At 40.6% G+C, this 17,599-nt stretch overlaps 1 protein-coding gene across 2 annotated transcripts in view; it reads right to left on the reverse strand.

Annotated features, from left to right (window-relative positions):
- PTGS1 (prostaglandin-endoperoxide synthase 1) overlaps positions 1-16,503 on the reverse strand; it is a 156,659-nt gene extending 140,156 nt beyond the window's left edge. The window contains exons 1-2 of one of the 2 annotated variants that reach the window (XM_068249717.1): positions 16,448-16,503; positions 16,300-16,365 (exon numbers count right to left, since the gene is read on the reverse strand). In XM_068249717.1, coding sequence (XP_068105818.1) covers positions 16,300-16,365; positions 16,448-16,454 — 73 coding nt within the window. In that variant the 5' untranslated portion in view covers positions 16,455-16,503. The other variant, XM_068249716.1, reaches the window with a different exon arrangement.
- Between the last annotated feature and the right edge of the window lie 1,096 nt (positions 16,504-17,599).

Below are 17,599 nucleotides of genomic sequence, written 5' to 3' on the forward strand. Positions count from 1 at the left end.
TACTGCACTACAGGTATACTGGAACAATGTCTGAAGAAGGCATATTAGCCGAAAGCTTACTCCTTTACTTCAAAGTAAGCCAATAAATGTTATCATCCTGATTCGTGAATTCTTGCTTTTACTGATGGCTAACCTGGTACAACACTCTACTGCTTCTACATTTCAACAAAGAAAATCTTTTTAAAGGAATCATCAGGCAAAATGAATGCAAATCCGATTTACTTGCCTGGGGCTTTCTCCAACCCCTCGCAGCTGTCTGTACCACGGCAAGAACTCTGTTCGCAGCCGCCGGCCCAGGGTCCCTGCAGGTGCAGAGGACAGACAGCTGCAAGGGGCTGGAGAAAGCCCCAGGTAAGTAAATATGCTATCTCTAATATCTCTAATAAGGGCAGAAATCACAGTACATTCCTATATTTGTGGAATTAAGTGCTTTAAAACATCCAGTGTTCATACGCAGCGATAAGGTAGTGTAAGGGTTAGGCCGGTTCACATTGACAGACGAAATGCTGCGTTAAACGCACCACTAATAACCAAAAAGCGCTTTAGTGATAACGTCAGGTGAGCAAATCATTGTTTTTGCTAGTTGACACCTCCACGACAGAAATGTTATGCTACATACACACTTGAGATAAAAGTATTTGGAAAAGGCAAGATCACAGACCAATTTTACCCCATTCCATGTAGTATGAGAGCCATACTCTACACAGTCTATTCTATTGAGCTGAACTCCTCATCAGATAAAAATCTTTGCAAGATGCTGCACACAAAGATGCTGTAGACATTCAAAAGATCAGTATCTGCAAAAGATCTGTTCCTGCAAAAGATCCATTCCTGCAAAATGCATTCATAGTCTATGATATCTGCAGATCCTCATACACACCTTGTTTAACAGATATTCATCTGCAGATCAGATCCACTTAGATGGATCTTCAGATCTGCAGATGATTGTCAGATATGCAGATGAATGTCTGTTAAACAAGGTGTGTATAAGGATCTGCAGATATAGACTATGAATTGCATTTTGCAGGAACGGATCTTTTGCAGGAACAGATCTTTGGCAGATACTGATCTTTTGAATGTGTACAGCATCTTTGTGTGCAGGATCTTGCAAAGATTTTTATCTGATGAGGAGTTCAGCTCCATAGAATAGACTGTGTAGAGTATGGCTCTCATACTACATGGAATGGGGTAAAATTGGTCTGTGATCTTGCCTTTTCCAAAGACTTTTATCTCAAGTGTGTATGTAGCATTAGTCCTCTCAACGGCAGTCTTTGTTTAGTGGTAAGTAGTGGCCGTCGTGCTTATGCACACGTTCATGGGAGTGCAGGTGATCATGGTTTTCCAGCCTCTATCGTCAGGCTGAGGTAGTTCATTGACAACTAAGTGACCAAAAAAACACTGATTCTGCACTGAGGCCTTATACAGGAGGCAGTAGTGGATACTAGATGCCACTAGTGGTGATGAAGGGTTATTTGGTTATGGTTGGTGCACTACTAGGACCAGCAGACCTGTCTCCAACAGCTAACTTGTGCACTTGACACAGGCAGCAGCAATGCAACAGCAAGAAAAACAATGTACTAGTCCTAAGAAGGGCTTAGCTGTTCAGGACAATGTGGTAGCAGCAAGAATCTGTGCTGAGGACACAGAACACAGGCCTATCTAACACCCACCCTGTCAGCAGGGCCGGAGCTACCATAGGGAAAAATGTGCAATTGCCCCAGGGCCCCAGAGCCTGTAGGGGCCCCCAAGTTGTCCCTCCCCCATCTTAACTGTTGCTCCCCAGGGACTCTGCAGAGTCTGTTAAGTTGGGAGGTGATTAGGGGAGGGTCAGCAGCCAGCTCAGGGGCCCAGGAGGGAAATTTAGCTGCAACAAAAGGCCTCGAATGACGCTTTTTGTTCGGGGGGTGTCTGTTGGGGGGCCCCCAGGCTAATTTTGCCCTAGGGCCCACCTGTTACTTGAACCGGCCCTGCCTGTCAGCAGCACATTCTCCCTGATCTGCCAAGCACAGACTGCAAAATAGCTGCTGTGCTGGCTTTTTGATAGGTGGGGTGGTCCAGGTGGGAGGGATAGCTGATTGGCTGCCATGTGTCTGCTGACTCTGGGGTGAGGGGTCAAAGTTTGGCTCCAGTATAGTGTGTAGGGGTGAAATGAACACCCCATGTGTTCGCTTGAGGGGGCGAATGCAAACACCCTTTGTTCGCCGTGAACTATTCGTCAGGCGAACAGTTCAGGCTATCTCTAGCAATGAATATGCTTACTGCACAGGCATGCATACATGAAGCAATCTTGCAGTTACATGATGTACTGTTGAACTTTGTTGCTGTACCCGTACAGTCAAGTAATTTGTATTTTGCTACAAGTTGTACGTTTATTTTTCTGAAAACTTAATAAAAACGATTGAAAACAAAAACTGAGTCTGCAGCTAATTCAGTAGATCAATTGATCAGTTGTCAGCTATGATTAGAGAAAAGCTCCTTTCTCTTATTGCTGGTAAAGAGCTCTGGCAAGATGCTGAAGATACTTCTGCCTTGACTTTTAAAATAATAGAGAACCAGAACTAGAACCAACAAGATTTTTGTAGTAACCCTATAATTCCTACCGAAAAATGATTGGCCAGTACAATTTTGAAGCCGATTTTACATTAGATAGGTGTGATGCAGTGTGACTTGCGTATTGCATCACACTGCAGAAATTAGGTTTTGTATGACCCTGCGTGTGGCGGCAGGGTAATATGCATAGACTCGCCCCCTGGTTAATGATGTACTCACTACAGGGCAGGAAGTATGTCGCTGGGATTGCCGACTGTCCATGCACCGTGCTCCTGTCGTGCACAATACCTGTGTCGCCCATTTACATGCATTACTCCATGCGGTAAGCGCGCTTTATGCGGTAATGCACTGCAACCTTTGCGTTGCCTCTGTGCAGTACTTGGGTACGTCCATTTCACTGCATCACATCATGTGAACTGTGCATGTCGCCATAGACTTGCATGGCCTTTGCGATGGAGAATAGTACCCGTGGTGTTACGCAGTGTGCCAGTGTGGAAGGGGCCTCAATCACTTCAGGACAGTGAATGGATATTATTTGAAAAGTAAGGTGCAGTCTACAGCAGACTGGCTTATTAGTTCCACATGTTGCACTGATGAATGCCTAAACAGACTGAAACAGCTTTCTGTTAGAGTATATGGTTTTCTAAAACTGCCAATACTGCTTCCTGTGCTTCCAAGGGTACTATAAAAACTTAATGAATTATGAGACAGGAACTCTATAAGCTGTGGCGTGCATGAAACGTTTCCTGTAAATGAGAGAAAGTGACATATGAAGCCGACCCATTGAGAAAATAGTCTCCATGGTATCCTGTTTACATGGGAATCTAACCTTTTTCTATTTCTCATGCAGATGTTTCAGTGGTGTGAAAAAGGTCCGCTGTATACGCCTTAAAAGCAAAACGGTACTGACTTCTATCTGTCTTGCCTGTTCCTCAAAGTAAAGTGTGATTACATAACAATACTCATCATAATGTGGCTATGCACTCCTTTCAGTAATGATTTCTGATCATCCTAAGGCCTCTTCCACATGGGAGACGGAACTGCACACTTGTCAGGCAGTTAAAGGGTACTGAACAGCATTTTATCACTGTCTAAAACACTTTTGTAAATCGCACGCACATGAACTTGCATGCCGGGATATGTAGTTCAGGAGATTTCCCGAACTACATCTCTTGGAATGCATCAGGCGTGCGCACTCCTACACTGGTCCACTCAATGCAAAACAGAGCCATGCAGTCATCAAAGCCTTTCAGCATAAAACCATCAATGCCTCGCAACACAAATCCATGCAGCCATCAATGCCTCGCAACACAAAGCCAAGCAGTCATCGAGACCTCACAAGACAAATCCATGCAGCCATCAATGCCTCACAACACAAAGTCATGCAGCCATCTATGCCTCACAGTACAAAGCCATCCAGCCATCAATGCCTCACAGTACAAAGCCATCCAGCCATCAATGCGTCACAGTACAAAGCCATCCAGCCATCAATGCCTCACAGTACAAAGCCATTCAGCCATCAATGCGTCACAGTACAAAGCCATGCATCCATCCGTGCCTCAAAACACAAATCCATGCAGCCATCAATGCCTCACAACACAAAGTCATACATCCATCTATGCCTCACAGTACAAAGCCATCCAGCCATCAATGCCTCACAGTACAAAGCCATCCAGCCATCAATGCCTCACAGTACAAAGCCATCCAGCCATCAATGCCTCACAGTACAAAGCCATTCAGCCATCAATGCGTCACAGTACAAAGCCATTCAGCCATCAATGCCTCACAGTACAAAGCCATCCAGCCATCAATGCGTCACAGTACAAAGCCATGCAGCCATCCGTGCCTCACAACACAAAGCCATGCAGCCATCGATGCCTCACAACACAAGCCATGCAGACATCTATGTCTCACAGCACAAAGCCATCCAGCCATCAATGCGTCACAGTACAAAGCCATGCAGCCATCCGTGCCTCCCAACACAAAGCCATGCAGGAATCGATGCCTCACAACACAAGCCATGCAGACATCTATGTCTCACAGTACAAAGCCGTGCAGCCATCAATGCCTCCCAACACAAAGCCATGCAGGAATCGATGCCTCACAACACAAGCCATGCAGACATCTATGTCTCACAGCACAAAGCCGTGCAGCCATCAATGCGTCAAAGTACAAAGCCATGCAGCCTTTGATGCCTTACAACACAAAGCCATGCAGCCATCAATGCGTCACAGTACAAAGCCATCCAGCCATTGATGCCTTACAACACAAAGCCATGCAGCCATCGATGCCTCACAGTACAAAGCCATCCAGCCATCAATGCCTCACAGTACAAAGCCATCCAGCCATCAATGCGTCACAGCACAAAGCCATGCAGCCATCAATGCCTCACAGCACAAAGCCATTCAGCCATCAATGCGTCACAGTACAAAGCCATGCATCATTCCGTGCCTCACAACACAAAACCATCCAGCCATCAATGCCTCACAGTACAAAGCCATCCAGCCATCAATGCGTCACAGCACAAAGCCATGCAGCCATCAATGCCTCACAACACAAAGCCATGCAGCCATCAATGCCTCACAGCACAAAGCCATGCAGCCATCAATGCCTCACAGCACAAAGCCATGCAGCCATCAATGCCTCACAGTATAAAGCCATGCAGCCATCAATGCCTCACAGCACAAAGCCATGCAGCCATCAATGTGTCACAGTACAAAGCCATACAGCCATTGATGCCTTACAACACAAAGCCATGCAGCCATCAATGCCTCACAGCACAAAGCCATGCAGCCATCAATGCCTCACAGCACAAAGCCATGCAGCCATCAATGCCTCACAGTATAAAGCCATGCAGCCATCAATGCCTCACAGCACAAAGCCATGCAGCCATCAATGTGTCACAGTACAAAGCCATACAGCCATTGATGCCTTACAACACAAAGCCATGCAGCCAACAATGCCTCACAGTACAAAGCCATGCAGCCATCAATGCCATCATAATAGGTTAAACATAAGAAAGCACTTACTACTGAAACAATGAAAGCAAAAATAAGAAAAATAAGATATAAAACTATGTAAAAATAGAAATAAAATACCATTTAGCAATCTAACATGAGTTAAATGATAAATCACCTAATGGTAAAATAAAATTGTGAAATGCTCCCTTGTAATTCCTTATTATATAACAATGAAATTATAAAACATTGTAAAATAATTGCCAAACAGTTATATAGAATAAAATTAATCTAACACCAACATAGCATTATAAAAACCACAAGCCAAGCCAGAAATAGCTTGATCTCATATATATATATATATATATATATACATACATATATATATACAGTATATATATATATATATATATATATATATATATATATATATATATATATATTCTTCAACAGCAATACACCATTAAAACAACTCCCTACAGTATAAAGTATTAATTATCTCCCCTGCAATACATCATAATAGGATAACACAGACACACTAGCAGTAATAAAAATAGGCCTAATTTACTAAGGTCCCAAAAGACCAAGTGGGTTTAAACTCTGTCCAGACAACCTGCCAATAGCTGCAAATAAAAATGATGTACAGAAATCCTTGGTTTCTAATGGTTTGTGCCCTAGATATCATATTTCTTTGTTACTTTGTGTTCTGTGCCTTAGCTGCAATTAAAAAATAAAACACTTCTATGAAATCTTATGTGAACATTATTCACTTTTCCTTACAAAGTATTTTATTATATAATACAATAATATACTTAATAATCACTAAAATCACTCTGTTCCTCTTTCCTTTGAAAGAGCTATAGCCCTGTTTTGATATGTTTCTCAACTGTGTATTTGATAAAAATGTAAGCACTGAGGTGCTGTTTGTGCACATCCATGAGCGAATTTACATGTGGTGATGTGCAATTACCCAAAGTTCTCATGACACACAGGAGTATGATAAAAGATATAGATTTTCTTTTTTCTAGTTCTTTTTTATTTTAGCTTGATTTATGTAAAGCTTCATTTTTCTAATGTATTGGATATTGTGATGGGTGCAGGCTAGTGTTTTTTAAAAAAAAATGATTACCAACACTACACTTTAGGGTCCTTTTACACTTTTACCGCATTACATTGCTATGCGGTACGCTCCCCCTTCGCAAGGGCAATGAAAATCTATGGAGACTTTCATACTTCCGATATGCGTCATTCTGCGCTGGAAGTAGTTAATTTGCCGCATAGCTGCTGCAAAGTCATACATGCATTACTGCATGATCCTTCCAACTCTGAACAAGCATGCAGCAGATCAGGTGTTTCTGACATTTTTGTCAAATCTGACAAAATTATCTGCATGCTTGTTTCCGGTGTAATTTAGAACACTGCAACCAAATAGATCAGCAGGGCTGCCAGGCAACTGGTATCGTTTAAAAGGAAATAAATATGGCAGCCTCCATATAATTATCGCTTCAGGTTCTCTTTAACCTCCATAACGTAGCACAGATTAAAACATGCACTATGTTGTTTGAAACCAGTGTCCTGGGACTCATTACACACTATTAACGATGTGCAATGGCATTGCATTTATTGTCACTTTTGCTGTAAATGTTTTGACTATTGGCTCTATAAAAAAAGTGCAGATAGGTAATCTATCTTCTCTATTAGAGGTTAAGAGATATTTTATTCTCGTCTGAACTGAGCTGGCTGAACTTTTCTAGAAACATTAGAAACAAACTTGGAACTACTGTACTTGATACATGGGTGGGCATGATCGTTACAGGGTTATAGACCTATTAAATGCAGTTGGCTGAATGCTGACTGTAACCATAGATTTAGGTCAAGGTCAGATGTCTGGTTGGATTTAAACACAGATGCTATACACTCTGTTTCTCCCCCCCCCTCCCCCCCCAAAAAAATGTAATTCACAAACCTCTGGCACAGAGTGGCATTGCTTTTCCACTTTAACCATTTCACAACTGAGGGGTTTTACCCCTAAAACACCAGCGCGCTTTTTTCCTTTCAGCGCTGCTTCCACTCCAGTATTTATGTACTATGATTGGTTATTGGGGACTGGAGTCCCCATAACCAATCATTGTACTGCAGAGCCGGGGTGTGTGTGTGTGCGCGCGGGGGCGCGCGATCGCGCGCTGCACGTTTGTTTATCTCACATTGTTTTGAATGAAGACGGCTTCTGTTTGAAGCCTTCTTCATTCTACTCGCAATCGGCGAGGCTAATTGGATTAAGGAACGCTTGTTCCTAACGTCCAATTAGTCACCTGCTGTGCGGGCTGGCTGGAGTGTGCGCGAGAGTTCCCCGCCCACTCCCAGCCAGTAAACAAACAAGTGCGCCTTTCTCCGTCCCTGGGGGTGAAGCAGTGCGCAGAGGGACGGAGAAATTTAGCACTGGGGGGGTGAAGTGGTTAAAGGACAACAGAGGTGAAAATAAACTAATGAAATAAACAATTGTATTATCCTCTTTCTCCTAAAAATGACTTTTTAAGATATTCACCAATTTGATTTTATATTTAAATTTACTTTTTAAGTGTTTACTGTTTTATTGTTTGTTCTCAATGACACATTCATTGAAGTATGCCAGAGTTAAAATCTATGAGCTATTGACCTTTGTTATCTCTTTCCTGCTCTTAAAAGCCATTTCCTGCTAGAAAAGTGTTTTATAGTTGTCATTTCTTATCAGTGAGGGTCACACTGTAGTCTGACCCAGTCCTGACTCAGACAGGAACTGCCACTTACATACCTGATGTTTAACTCTTACAGGCAGAGAAAGAAAAAAAGAAACACAGCATAATTATTTGTGTGCTAGGCACTGTACATACACATGTCTATCTCATTATGTCACCTCGGGTATCCTTTAACCATTTCAGCCAGCTTAGATTTTTCACCTTATGCAACAGAGCAATTTTCACCTCCCATTCATTTGCCAATAACTTTATCACTACTTATCACAATTAATTGATCTATATCTTGTTTTTTTCTGCCACCAATTAGGTTTTCTTTGTGTGGTACATTTTGCAAATAATTATTTTTTTCTAAATGCATTTTAACAGGAATATTTAGAAACAAATTGAAAAAAATCATTTTTTCTCAGTTTTCGGCCATTATAGCTTTAAAATAATACATGCTACCATAATTAAAACCTATGTATTTTATTTGCCCATTTGTCTCGGTTATTACACCATTTAAATTTTGTCCCTATCACAATGTATGGCGCCAATATTTTATTTGGAAATAAAGGTGCATTTTTTCAGTTTTGCGTCCATCACTAATTACAAGCTTATAATTAACCAGTTCGGCCTTTCTGGATGAGCTTTCTCGTCCAGAAAGGCACTGCTGCTTTCCCTGCGTGGTGCGCGCGATCGGGTGCACGCCCGCGTGCACCCGCCGCCCGCCGCTAGCCCCCCGATCAGTGAATGGGAATATAATTCCCATTCACCGATCTAACTTCCCCGCAGAAATACCGACGCTTTCTATCCAGAGAGCGTGGTATTTCTGTCCCCCAGGAAACAACTCCCCTGCATTTAAGTTCCTGGATGCGACATCGTTCGCATCCAGGACTTTTCTCACTGTGGCCATCTTGTGGCCAAATAGTAAACTGCACCCACACACAGTTTTAATTAAAGAATTACATTATCTGACATTTAAAATTAGCAATTTCCCTCCCACACCAAAAATTACCCACATACACTTTTTATTAAAAAAAAAATAAAAAAAATACAATTAAAAAACAAAACAAAAACATCATAAATAGTTACCAAAGGGCCTGAACTTTTTAAATATGCATGTCAAGAAAGTGTGTTATCATATTATTTAAAATTATAAGATTATAAATAGTGATGGGCGCAAATTGAAAAAATGCACCTTTATTTCTAAATGAAATATCGGCACCATAAATTGTGATAGGGGCATCGTTTAAACGGTGTAATAACTGGGACAGATGGGCAAATAAAATACATGCGTTTTAATTACGGTAGCATATATTAATTTAAAACTATAATGGCCAAAAACTGAGAAATAATGAATTTTTTTCATTTCTTACTTAATCTTCCTGTTAAAATGGATTTAGAAAAAAATAATTCTTAGCAAAATGTACTACCCAAAGAAAGCCTAATTAGTGGCGGAAAAAACAAGATATAGATCAATTCATTGTGATAAGTAGCAATAAAGTTATAGGCGAATGAATGGGAGGTGAACGTTGCTCGGATGCATGAGATTTTCGGCACTGCGGCGCTGAACCGGTTAAAAAAATGTTTGTAATATACCCTCTTCACATGCATATTTAAAAAGTTATGTTTTGTTTTGTTTTGTTTTTTAATTGTAATTTTTTTTTTTATTAAAAATTTTATTTGGGTAATTTTTGGTGTGGGAAATAAACAGTTAATTTTAAATGTAACAATGTGGGTTTATTGTATTAAAAATGTATGCAGATGTAGTTTTACTATTTAGCCACAAGATGGCCATAGTGAGATTTTTTTTTTAGTCCTTCTCGCTTCCAGGAAGCATGAGGAGGACGGGAAACTTTTTTTCCAGAAAGACCGCGGCCTCTGAAAATATCTCTGCCGGGGACTTAGATCAATGAATGGGAACCATGTTCTCATTCATTGATCTCTGGGCTACCGGGGAGTGCCACGTGAGTGTGCACGCGATTGCGTGCGGGAGCATGCCGAAGTGCGCAGAAGCACAGCAGCAGCTGCCTGGACGTGAGGATCACGTCCAGGCAGCATAAATGGTTGAGAAAGAGTGGTGTATTTCCTAAAATTGGGAATGGTTAAAACTTCCATTATGTTTCTCGCCTAATGGGTGCTGTATGGACATTAAGTGACAATCAATATTATTATTACTATTATTATTATTTAGTATTTATATAGCACTGAAATCTTCTGCAGCACTTTACAGAGTGTATAGTCTAGGATGTGGGAGGAAATGCCTGGAGGAAACCCACACAGACACACAGAGAACATACAAACTCCTTGCAGATAGCACCCGGGCTGGGATTCCAACTCGGGGACCTAGCTCTGCAAGGCGAGAGTGCTATCCACTAACCCAGTTCAGTGGTAAATGTTAGAATAGCTGCCAGGTTCTTACTGATTTCTGTGTCCCTACTAAAGTAACTTTCCTTTACTTGCTGTACAGTGATAGAGATACACTAGAACATGCAACCAGGAAACATTTACCTTCAAACAAACTTCTGGTGCTTAGAATCTCATATTAACCATAGAACTGTGTGTCACAAATACCTTCAAGAAAAATGTTTTTAAGGTTCCCATACAAATTGGTGGTGATACATCTCACTGATTCACAATCCTTACACCCACTAATATTAGTTAACCTTGTAGGGATCAATGGTCCATGTATTAAAAATGGTATTAGATCTCACTGATTCACCATACTTATTGGTTACATATTTGTCCTTCCCCCTTTTTAATTGCATAGTTTTGGTCTGCTAGACATTAACGGCTCAATCCAATTCACTTTTTCTCCTTTTTTATTCCTACATGAATTCTCACATCTTATCAAGAAAATGCCTTTTAAGCCACCAGCATGCAAGAAAATACTCAAAATGACTTTGACAGTACTTTTTCACTGAGTTTTCGGTACTTTTTCAGTTGTGGAGTGCTGAAAAATTATTTTAAACAGAAGATGATTATCTCCTAGGAGAAAACTTAGGAGAAAATTGGATCTGGACCATTAAGTTTACATATTAGTACCACATTATTTTTCTTTCGTCAGACTGGATCTAGGCATCCAGGGGATCCTCTTCTGAATTTCTTAGTGTGTAGGGAGAGATATTGAGTTGATCCAATTCACTTTTTCTCCTAATGTTTTTCCTAGGAGATCATTTTTAATCTTCTATTTAAAATAACTTTTGCACTCTGCATTGAAAAAGTAGGTGAAAAAGTACTGCCAAAATTATTCTGAGTATTTTCTTGCTTGCTGGTGGCTTAAAAGGCATTTTATTTATAATTTGAAAATATCACCTAGATGAAAACCTAGGAGAAAGGTGAACTGGATCAGGCCCATTCCAGCAGTGTCAGTGTATGTGCAGAGGGTGCTTCCTCTCATGTTTAGTATTTGCAGAAATTACTGACTTCATGGGGTCATTTGAGGTGAATTTGTTGTGTTTTAGATGGTTTTAATTATTTACGGTGTAGTGGAATCTATATCTTGTTTTACTCTTGTGATGTAGTGTTATGTATATGTTATTGCATTACTGGTGCTTTTCCTAACCAAGAAATGATGTCACTGTTTTATTATGCTGCTGTTTGTTTGTAATAACACAATACTATTTTGACAATTATATTTGTGGTGGTGCTGCTCTCTTTACTGTTCCATACCACGTCATTCAGTGGGATCACCGCACTCCAATCATTTTCCATTGCTTAAAGCTAATGGGAATCGAAAAACAACAAACAAACAAACGGATACTTACCTAAGGAGGGGGAAGGTCTATTGAGCATTCCCGTTCCTCTCACATGTTGCACTTGGGCTCTCGAAGACTTATCAAGCCTCCCGTGGTAGAGGATTCAAACAGGGGAGCCAGCGCTGGAACACAAGCCTTCTATAGAGCAAGCAAGGAGGCGGAGGAAGACAGCATGGGATTGGGAACTATCGGTGTGGAGGGGGCTGCAGGAAGCCCCAGGTATGTATAAAGCTTTTATATTTGTTTGTCTTAGGGTCCCTTTAAGCGGGGAACAACTCCTGAGGAAGTGAACTCTACTATGGACTTTTGTTAACGAAATACATAGAAAATTATGATTTCCATGGCTGAATCAACTATTTGTGATGTAAAAGTAAATTAGAAGTACAAAACTCCACTGTAAGCTTATCCTGGTCACTGTACAGGTTGTTCTCACAGCATAAGAGAATTATCCTGTTGCCCTGTCCCCAATATACACAGTTTTTGGAGATACATATCAAGAGAAGTTCTTTTCTGATGCAATTTGTAATGGCTATACATGACGTTTTGCTTTTTTATATACAATTTTAATATTTTGTACTGTTCTATGTTAAATAAAGTTTATCTTTAAGGGCTCTTTCACAGTGCTTTAACGCAAAGTAACGCACAGCAATGCAAAGTCTGTGCGACATTCACAGTGCACACATTGCGTTAGTGTGTAACGTGTAGCGTTCTTACAAAGTGCTGCATGCTGTGCATTTAGCAATGTATCTGCTGCGTTTTGTGTGTTGCACATGCTCAGTAAAGTTTTTTTTTTTTTTTAATGTAACGCACGCGCCATTTTCGTTCCATCAGTATGCAACAAAAACGGCACACCAAGAGACACATAACGCAGTGCAAAATAACATCCAATTTCATAACCTTCATGCGCTGCGTTAGGGGTACGTTGTGCGACTTTAAAGTCGCATCAAACGCGACGTCCCACTGTGAAAGAGGCCTAAGAGCGAAAATAGATGACCTGACTCATTAATTACAAATTCTCTCTATATGTGAAAAAAATCACTGTCCCTGATCAATATTCCCAAGTATCTCTTTTGCATCTTTTATAGGAAGTGGAGATACACACTGATTAAATATGAGCAAGCTAATTAAACTCATGCTAGTTCTTTTTAAAGTGGCTTTGTGAGTCACAAGGTGAATTATTTATGAAAGCACTCACATTCCGACATTACTTAAAATTGTTTTAAAGAATTTTCTACCCCAGTATTGTTAATATATAAATCCAAAACCAAACCACCTGTTGCTTAATGTTTGTGCATGATGTGCTGCTAGGCATCCTTGGGACCCCAGCTCTGGGACTTGCCCTCCAGTCAAATCTATAGACTGTTGGAGAAAACTGTGTATAATACAGGCGTTGGAGGAGGATGGCGAGGGAGCAATCAGCCTGGAGGGGCTGGAGGAAGCCCCAGGTATGTATATTTTTTATATTTTTTACATCTTTAAGGGGCCAGAGCTGCAACGTCCCAAAAGAGTTAAAGAACTGGTCAATCGGCGTGATGGAATTTTTTTATATATGTGATCACAACTGCTCTTGGTATCTGGAATAGTTAGAATTCTTTAATGCTGTGTCTCAATTAAATATACTTTTTTCTTTCGATCTTAATGATCTGATTGAAAATGTGATTGTTCACTAAAAATCGCATTGTTAATGAATACCTTTGCACTAACTTCTTCAAATGCTTGATTGACAACTCTAGAATAAATAAAATTGGTCAAGCTCTGACTGCAAGAGATGACTTATCATTACAGCTGACATAGCTTGCCACAAACACAGGGAAGAGGTGAACTGTAGCAGATGACATAGGATGGAAGATAGTTGAAAGTGTGCCATTGAACTCTGCTGTAACCTTTACAGGGCCAGCAGGTGGCCAGTCAGAGTCTTAGACCTCCTCTTTTTTTATATGGCTGTCCATGGAAGCTGCCTGGTACAGTTATGATGCTATCAATTTGGATGGTGAATGAAAGTGGAACTGTAGGCAGAGAGACTGGTGATAGCATCTCTTTGTTTCTTTGTTGCCATATTGTTGCTTCTATCCAACAGTGACTGGCTGCTGTGTTCCTGGTGGTCACTGCTATGTCCCTCCTGTTCTGGCCACTGGTTAGATGGGGATCGGTAGACAGCATTGGCTTTACATGACACTGCCATGGTCTTATCTTGCCTACAGTTGCTCAGTGACCAGAAAGGAAGAAATGCAATGGTTGTATTTTCTGCTTGATATAGTACTAAGATTTCAGCAGCTGTCGCCGCTGGATAGCTGGGAGGAGCAGAATGAGAAGGGAGGAGACAGAGATCAGCCATGTCCTTGCCTGTAACAAAGTTAGTGTAATCTGTTCTTTTTACAGGTAAACTTTAGAAAAGTCTCTGGATGTCAGCTATATCTGCATTCTGCAACAATTTATTTTATAGTTTACATGAAAAAAATCAACAAGTTATAAGAATGTGTTTGGAATTCCTCTGTAATTAGATCACATGCAGTATTGATTACCAGTAGCGTAGCTTAGGAGCTCTGGGCCCCAGTGCGAGTTTTGCATTGGGCCCCCCAAGCACTCTATACATAACAATTGATATTGAGCACCAAAAGCTGCCAAGGACAGCTGCAGTGTCAGAGAGGTGTAAGCTGAGGAGGAGAACAATCTATTAATGGTTACAACTAATGAAAGCACAGAGGGCCCGATTCACAAAGGTTTTCTGTTAAGTTATCTCACCTTACTCTCCTTTTTACAATTTATCTCTCCTTAAATGGCTGAACCCATGATTTAGCTAATAGCTATCCTTAACTGATTTAACTCATTGTTTAGCTCTCCTTATCTAACTTAACTCACGATTTAGCTCTCCTTAACTGACTTAACTCATTGTGTAACTCTCCTTTACTGACTTAATTCATTGTATAACTCTCCTTTACTGACTTAAATCATAGTTTAGCTCTCCTTATCTATTTATCTCATAATTTATCTCTCCTTATTTGTTTATCTCCAGCATTAGCACTCCTTACAGTTAAAGGGAACCAGAGAGGAACCTTATCTAAAAAAATGAAAATGCAGTTATACATACCTGGGGCTTCCTCCAGCCCAATACGCGCTGATCGATCCCACGCCGCCGTCCTCCTCTGCCCGCAACTACGAGAATGGGCTCTCGTCGCTGAAGTCATCGGAGCCGGGCTACGCAGGAGAAGTGCGCTTTCTACGTATCTCTCCATACACTCCTGCAGAGATACGCAAAGCGCGCACCTCTGCTACTCTTAGACTGGCTCCGACTGACGGATCAGTGCGGAGCCGGTTCTCGTAGCTGCGGGCAGAGGAGGACGGCGGCGTGGGATCGATCAGCGCGTATGGGGCTGGAGGAAGCCCCAGGTATGTATAACTTCTTTATATTTTCCTCACTGATTCCCTTTAAGGTGAAAAATAAGTAACCTTTGTGAATCAACTCCATAGAGCGGTGATCATTACCAGTTTAGGACCCATAAAGGGTTAATAAAGTAGTTGAAGGAGGGCCAATCTGGTCCAGGGGTCCTGATGGGGTCGCTACCTCTGCATTACCTATTGAGACGTCACTGATGATTATATAAAAACAACATGGAACGCTTTTTCCCTTTTAATTCACGTATGGCAGTCAGAAAGCATCAAGTGTTTGTTGACTTTCCTCTTAGCTTTATTAAATCAGCCAGTGCCTCTTGTAGTATAGGTAACCCAGCGTCATCCAAAAATAACATTTATTTAACTTAAATATACTGACTCTTTTTTAAGGCAGCTTTGTACAGAGAAAGGTGAACTGCTCACATTGTACAAATCACAGAACACTGGAATACACTGAATAACTATATAAAAAAAGTAAAATAATTTGTCAAATTAGAACTAACATATTTTCACACATCATGGGGCAACCAGATATTTTCCTGAATATTTGAATATATATATATATGTATGTATTCATATGCAATTGTTTCTATCTTCTATTCGTTACTTTCCGACTAAACATAATGTCACAAAATACAGGGCACTTTTCTGATGCAGTAACACTGAGTGAGTGAATACACAATACTGCTTTATGTTATTATAAAGAGTTCGTGTCTGTGTTTAAACATAATTTTATTGGGAAACTGCAGCACATCTGTAGCATGCATTGTAAATTGCACTTCAAGAAACTAATAAGGTGTCTTCCTCCTGATATGTGTGGAATACAAGTTACAACTATGTAATAGAGGAATTTAGGAGCTATATAGTAAGCCTTCAGTGCTAGTATACAGATAAAATAAACTTTTGTGAGAGTTTGGAAACTTTACTAACCTGTGCCAGAAAGCTGTAACGTCCAGGGGATATTCGTGATCACCAATAAAAGGAAAATCCTTATTCCTGAAATGTATCCAGAGTCAAAATTAGCCATGTATGCAATGATTATGAAGGACCTGATAATGGGTGATGTTTGGACACTCACCAACCATCTCTGCAGCTATGTTACGTCCTTCATGAAGAAAGACTACACTCCAGTCACTCACGTTTCACACAGATAACACCTCCCCCCTATCCGCCTACAGGCCTGGGATTGGCAGAGACAAAAAAGTAGCTGGAGGCAAACAGTTTTTAACTTACAGGTTACTGCAGCTCACATTTTTTTTAAGTAAACGGGAAGCTAGATTGTCTTTTTAACCTCATCTGCTCCATGGCCTTCAATATCTTTAATGACTAGAGCATTTTTCAGGCTTGAAAGATTGTCAGGCAAATGCTCTGTTGTTTTGTAGTTTACCTAACCAAAATGTATACATTATTATTGTTGCAGATATTACTAGACGTAGTAACAGTAATGCATGCAGCTCCCACATCTTCTTTTGTGCTGTACAAAAAGGGGTTGCTTAAGTTTGTTAACCCTTTTTGAGTTTTTCAGTGTTTCTGGATAAATACAAACTGAAATGTAATTTGCTCGCCAAGTAAGTCCTAAAACTACTAGTAAATAGGATTTTGTGGTATGTTCATGTTTATTCATATATCATGATTAGACAAGTACATCCTGATATTATGAATCACAACATACGTTTATGCAATAAGGAAGTCTTTATTGATTGTATATTGCACAATTTTTTATTGAGAAAAAAGTACTGTTTTCCGAAACTCAACTAACCAGCAGTCTCAACCAAACAGCACAAATCGTTGGCAGAACTCACGGTGGTCAAGGCCAACGTCTTAGGCTGTTTGTGGGCTCTCCTGTGCTTAAATGCTGGCCTCCATGGCTCACCAAGGTTAATATCCTTTTCAATTGCTGTACTTTAACATTTAATAAAGATTTCATGCTATGTTTACAGAGTGGGGTATGGTACTGCGTTAGCTAGGCCTATGCTTAACATTGAGTCTCAAGCTACCAGAAAGATGACTTATTCAACATCAGCCAATCCCTGACGGTGTCGGATAATCGAGACTCTACTGTGCATGTGTGTGCGTGCGTGTTTTTGCTGTGGATAATGCAAACATGATATGATGTAATGTAAACACGCACATAAACAAAGGAGATTTCTGAAGACCTTTGTAGAGTTATGGATGCTCACACGGAAAAGGTTACAGAGGATGAAGCATTGGTACTCCCCCAGTCCATTCT

This window comes from Hyperolius riggenbachi, chromosome 8 (genome assembly GCF_040937935.1).
Source record: "Hyperolius riggenbachi isolate aHypRig1 chromosome 8, aHypRig1.pri, whole genome shotgun sequence".
NCBI lineage: Eukaryota > Metazoa > Chordata > Amphibia > Anura > Hyperoliidae > Hyperolius > Hyperolius riggenbachi.